This window comes from Pygoscelis adeliae, unplaced genomic scaffold, assembly GCF_000699105.1.
Source record: "Pygoscelis adeliae isolate BGI_AS28 unplaced genomic scaffold, ASM69910v1 Scaffold161, whole genome shotgun sequence".
NCBI classification, from domain to species: Eukaryota; Metazoa; Chordata; class Aves; order Sphenisciformes; family Spheniscidae; genus Pygoscelis; species Pygoscelis adeliae.
In genome coordinates, this window is record NW_008824061.1 from 205,345 (window position 1) to 211,344 (window position 6,000).

At 35.5% G+C, this 6,000-nt stretch overlaps 1 protein-coding gene across 1 annotated transcript in view; it reads right to left on the reverse strand.

Annotated features, from left to right (window-relative positions):
- Positions 1–6,000, reverse strand: part of OPA1 (optic atrophy 1 (autosomal dominant)) — a 57,768-nt gene that overhangs the window by 31,124 nt on the left and 20,644 nt on the right. The window contains exons 11-21 of the mRNA XM_009334102.1: positions 5,850–5,963; positions 5,441–5,521; positions 4,947–5,021; positions 4,532–4,603; positions 4,188–4,287; positions 3,536–3,666; positions 2,932–3,004; positions 2,768–2,840; positions 1,914–2,029; positions 1,227–1,291; positions 527–603 (exon numbers count right to left, since the gene is read on the reverse strand). Of these exons, the coding sequence (XP_009332377.1) occupies positions 527–603; positions 1,227–1,291; positions 1,914–2,029; positions 2,768–2,840; positions 2,932–3,004; positions 3,536–3,666; positions 4,188–4,287; positions 4,532–4,603; positions 4,947–5,021; positions 5,441–5,521; positions 5,850–5,963 (977 nt within the window). The remainder of the gene's footprint in view (positions 1–526; positions 604–1,226; positions 1,292–1,913; positions 2,030–2,767; positions 2,841–2,931; positions 3,005–3,535; positions 3,667–4,187; positions 4,288–4,531; positions 4,604–4,946; positions 5,022–5,440; positions 5,522–5,849; positions 5,964–6,000) is intronic.

A 6,000-nucleotide genomic window follows, 5' to 3' on the forward strand; every position in this document is an offset into this window, starting at 1 on the left:
GAAATTCTCAAACATCCAGATCAGCTCTTTTTACAGCCAGGAATTACATAATCTTTAAACTTCCAAATCGCCGATTCACAGATACACAAAACTTCTTTTTTCCCAATGTCATATATATTATTTTGATATGCACAATTATAACCCCCAAACATCAAGTTAAGAGGAATTACTGATTCATAGTTCAAATGAACATCTGAAAACGTCTTTATTATGACTGTTCCTTTTCACTTTTGAGGAATATCTATTGTTCATTATACTGTATAAAAACAGAAAAAACCACAAACTGACATCATAAAATTTTTGTTGAGGGATTATGCAAGTATTTGCTGATTCAGAATAATAAACAAACATAGACTACTTCCACAGGGACACAGAACATAATAATACATTGTCCTAAGAAAAACAGTTCCTTATTTATATTTGAGAATTTTGTTTACTAAAACTCTTTATATTTTAAAAGGTAAATTTCTGCTCGTTAATTAAAAAAAAAAAAAAAGGGGGGAAAAAAGAAAAAAAAATACCATACCAGTGCTTTGGTGTGACCTGAGTCAAACTTATGACTTCATCAAGAATCTCATTCTTTGCTTTTTCAAACAGTTCATTCTATCCAAAAGGAAAAAATATGAAATAATAAGATTTTAAGTATAGTTTGATCATACAAAGAGTAAAAAAACAAAACCTTTTTCTTACGGCCTTTAAGCCTAAATTGATACCTTCTGGTCATGTTCTGGACAATGTATGTGCTTGTCATAAGCTACTCTGGTTTACCATACATCTTCCCACCCATCTCTTGCATGCCTCTGGCCAGGCATGGCATTTGAATATTCAGGATCTCTATAAAAGAATTAGAGAATGGGATCATAATTGTTTTGTTACTCTGATTGTCTGAAAGACCAGGGAATGTAACTTCTATTTGCCAGTTCTGCCACGATCACAACGAAACACTGACCTATTCCTGTGGGTAAGTTAGGTCAGTTAACTGTATACTGGAAGAGTGAAGGACTTGTTAAGCGTTGAAGTATCACAATTTTGAAGCACACTATTTCATAAAACAGAGCTCAGTATTTCTCTCCCCTAGAATAATTTACACTGTCCAAACATTTTAAAATGTCAGTACTTTATGTTAACTTTAAGAAACCTTTACCAATGAGATTAAATGGCATAAATTTTAATCCATAATCTTCAACACTTTGTAGCACACAAATTAAAGCAGTAGTGTAATTTACCCTGTCAAGCTCTCGCAACCGGGGGTAATTGTTCTTCCATTCAGTCTCAAGATTGAAACGTGTAGCTGCAAACATCAGAAACAAGGCCTTAATTTTTTTAATTGTCTATATGCACTTCATGACTATCTTAAAAGTTTAGCAGCTCCTAAAATTGCCACAAATCTTGCTTATGACAAACCCTCCAAGAACTTTAAGGGCCTCTGCAAATGAGCAAAGTTTTTTGCTGTCTATGTTTAGATATTATGTCTGCAAATCACAGGATTCACGCATTGAAAAAACGCAGTGGAAAGAGACCCATTCAACTTCCAGCTCAGTACAAGTCAGTCCTGCCCTGGCTGATCATACGGTATCTTTATACAGGAAGCCATTTTAAACAACATCTGAATCCAATGGAAGAATTGTGTTTTGCCCATTAAAAAAAACTGATTTTTTTTTTTTCCTTCATACTTATTTACTACTTCTTTGGCTTTTAGAACAAGCAGGTCCTTCGTACCATGAATTATTTTTTTATGTGCTTTTGTAAAGATTAACTGGGGCAATTACCAATTCATGAGAAACGGTGATTGTATGAAACACATAAAACACAATTGCCCAAGCATGCTGGCAAAACAGTATTATATGTATGTGGAAGAACTAACTGTTTAACAGCAAGTTGCTATCTCACTTGGTTTTTGAAAAGATGTTTACCTTTAAAAGCATCTGCTTGCTGCTCCACAGATTCTCTCACCATTTTCCAAAAGCAATCTGACACAGCAAGACTTAAGTTCTTTGTTGTTACCTGGTGTGCCTTCAGCATACACGTCCTGTAAAGAAAGACAGCTAGAGGAAATTCTTCTATGCATACCCATGCTTTCTGGCCTTCATTTTCTCCTCACAAGAATAAAGCTTTGCTTTTTATAGCAGAGAATAACATGTCAATGTGCACCTAACCCGAATTACAGTCTTTTCCTCCAAAATATTCAATGCAGATAATCACTAAAGCAAGGGATCCCCCCCCCCCAATTAATATTTATTCTAGAGGTTGCAGTACCTGCACTGCAGTCCCAAAGACCATACAGCTTACTTTCCTGAGAAATACAAGCCTGTGAAATCAAAACTGCTCACTGAACTTCCAGCAGAACACACAAGCTAACCCTTTAAATACAACATTGTTGTCACACCAAGACAACTGATATTTAGAGGCCCTACAACTCATATTTGGCTGGATTCACTCCTCCCAGCTGTATCAAGTGCCTAGAAATAGGTTGGGAACTTAGTTGTTCTCGAGCCAATGGAGAGATACAGAAACCTCTGAAGAAAGGCTCAGAACTGCAGCGGAATCAATTGCCGCCTGAAGATGCCTGTCTCCCTCCACTGACTTAGAGCAAGCATTAGGAAAACAGGCTAACTTGGTCACCTCAACAAGGTACTTAATTTAAGCAGATTAAATCTCAAATAGTGTTTCCACACTGCAATCCTTCTTTTAAGTTCAACAAGAAAAACTTATGCTAGCATTTAGCAACACTGGCTCATTTTAGTAAAAGGAATAAATAGCAACATACTTCAATAGCTTTGAATTTTGAAAAAATTCCTCTTCATATTCTTTAATAGATTCAATGCTTTCACTGCTGTTTCCTGGAGAAAGAAAAGAGTGCTGCAACAGTTCCATTTAGGCAGTTTTCTCTGCTATCAAGAAGAAAATAAGCAGAGCCAGAGCTCTCTCTACCTTTTCCAGTAACAACTGCAAAATAACCCAGAGCTTTCATTGGGAAGAGTTTGCCTTCAATTATTTGCTGGATCTGTGAAAAATAAAGGATTAAAAAAACATGGTTAACTTTGCACAGAGACATTCTTTCCTTCAGCGCAGTTTTAAATCCAGATCTGGTTGTATCTATGCATAGACTACTATAAGAAGCAGTTTGTTGTGGGACTGAGTTCTACTGATATTTAAAAGAAAAAAAAAAATATAAAGGCATAAAACAAGTAAAGCATAACAGCAAAACACAAAATAAAGTGAAAAAGCCTATCCCAGAATATCCTAAAGCCTTCTCAGGAAATGGAACTTGCTCAGGTCACCTGAATGAAAGGAATCAGTATTATAGCAAGCTGTAGCCAAGCTGTGACTGAAGTCATGTCGCTGATCACTAAAAGCAAAGCCTGAGAGAGATTAAAACAACAACCACCCAAAAACACCCATACTGAATACAGAAATATGTACTCAAAACCGTCTAGAACAGGTAGGCGAGGTCCAGTATTTCTGACAGCATCTCAAGTATTTTTCCATATGTGTCTTTAGCCATCACAATATGAGAAAAATAGTTTCAACTCACCCTGCTTGGGCTAGCCACGTTTTTCTCAGCAAGATCAACTTTAGTCAACACAAAAATTGTCCTTTTTCCTTGGGGATCCATTTGACTGACTAAGTCTGTGACAATACTGCGTTCTGCATCCACTGATCCATCTAAAATAAACAAAGTTGTATTTTAGGGACAATGTAATCTAACATGCAGTACTGAAGATACAGTAGGCATCAAATAAGTTTCATGTTTCAACTTAAAAACAGTAAACTTACACCTATATTTGCTTTTTGGGTACACACAGTGAAAATTTGCTTTGTTCCCAGTATCATAAAAAAAAATTACTTTGTTGTAGTTGTATAATTTTTGAACAAGTAACAGTTTGCTCAAAATATTAAACTCTATTTTTGGAGGCAACAGACAATAATACCTCTGAAGAAATCTTGAATTTTATTTTAATGATAAAAAACTCTTATCAAAAAGTTGCTTTTTGCCATGTATGATACCAAAGATGCCTTAATTTATAAATAGACATTCCACAGCATGCTGTTTGGCATACTATACAAATTACCACAAATGGGGGAAAAAAAAATATAATCAGGAGAGTCCCCAGGGTCACATAAGAATCAGAATTAAAAAATAAAAAAATCCTCCCAGTTGGATAACCATCTAAGACTCTTATTACCTTGAATACAAAGGATGATGGCATTAGGATTCTGCATGTAGGCCTTGCTGATGCTAAAGATCGTTTCCTTTGTATCTGGAGCCATACCTGATGTCACAGTCTTTAATACGTATACGGAGATACATATTTAAAGGGAAAAAGAAAACAGAAAGATGTTAAAAAAAGAAGAAAAAGCAACAGCTAATGTTTTCACCAATAACACTACCTCACTTCCATGTCTTAAAGACTTTTTTTTTTAAATTTATTTCTTGCATACTTACACTAATGACTCCAGGCACCAATAAAACTACCTCATTTCCATGTCTTAAAGACTTTTTTTAAAAATTTATTTCTTGCATACTTACACTAATGACTCCAGGTAAATCAACCAATACCATTCTCTGCAAACCAGGACCTTTCACACTTAAGGAGATGGTCTGTGAAGTAAAATTGAAATTAGAGGTTTATACACACATCTACTTTGTATGTAATTACGTACACAAACACACACATATAGAATTACATAAACACATTTACACACACATATTTTCACACACATATGCTTTAAAGCAGCAACAGCCTGTAATTTTAAATAGGAAGTCCAATTTTATGTGCATGTAATTGATATAAATCTGATTTTAACAGTCCGAATACACTTTGTATAGTGCAAAATATTAAGTATACACAAACTGGATTCACCACAAATTCTCCTGTTTGAAGAATACTTACAAAAGATGTATATGTACAGATATTTGCCACTAAATATTTGACAAGTCTTACCTCAGTGCTAACAGTGCACCCTTCCTTCACACTATTTCTCATTCTGATTTCTATTTCATTTCTCAAAGCTGCAAGCTGTTTTGAGAAAAGCAAAATAGCAAACATAAAACTCCTTATAACTGTGATAGAAGAAAAATCACCAACATAAGTAAAAAAAGTATACTTGGGGATTAAGATCTCTGTTTATAAATACTAACTGTCTCAAATGCATGTTGAGTAACTAAATCTGTAAATGGGGCGCTAAATGACAGATTACCTGCAAACCCCTGCATACTCCAAAAAATGTCTTGGCACAAGAGCTCCTCGTACATTTTACCCACTTCAGTGCCAGCCAAAAACCATACTAAGAGATAATTTAATAACTAATATAATGCCTTGCCCCACTAAACATATTTCGCTCTAATTAAACAGGGGCTAACAGCCCACAAAGACACGAAATTTTTCAGAGAATTAATAAAAGTCACATTAACTTCCAGTCACTTCTTTATACTTACATCCTCTTCCTTGGTCAGATCAAACTCCCGAGAGCTGTCTTTGAATAAAGCCACATGGTGGGGACCCTCACTAAGAGTTACCTAAATGGTAAAAGCCTTATATGAGAAAGTATGGTAAATCTAACAAAGAAACATGAGAAGTACATAGCATATGTATACTTCCCACTGCAGACATACAGCTATATGTAAAGCTTATTTAGCACAGGTCTACTTATAGTAGGAACTACTACTACTCTGATAGTATATATGGATCATATATAGGCCTGCAGAAGTTTTGTCATTGACTGCAACAACTCACTTGCTTAGAGGCCATTTTAGAAACGAATGTTCACATATACTTCAGTTAATGGCATAATCAGAGGGAGAACAATACAGCAAACGCCGATTCAGAGATTATAAAGTTTCTTACCTTAACAGGGGAACGTGTCATCATCTCCCCAGACCCTCGAGGGAATATGCGGGCTTGGGCGATCATTTCTAACACACTGGTTTTTCCTGCACTTTGATCTCCAACCACCACCACCTTAAGTGAAAGTTTAAACAGCCATTAGCTTTCAGCA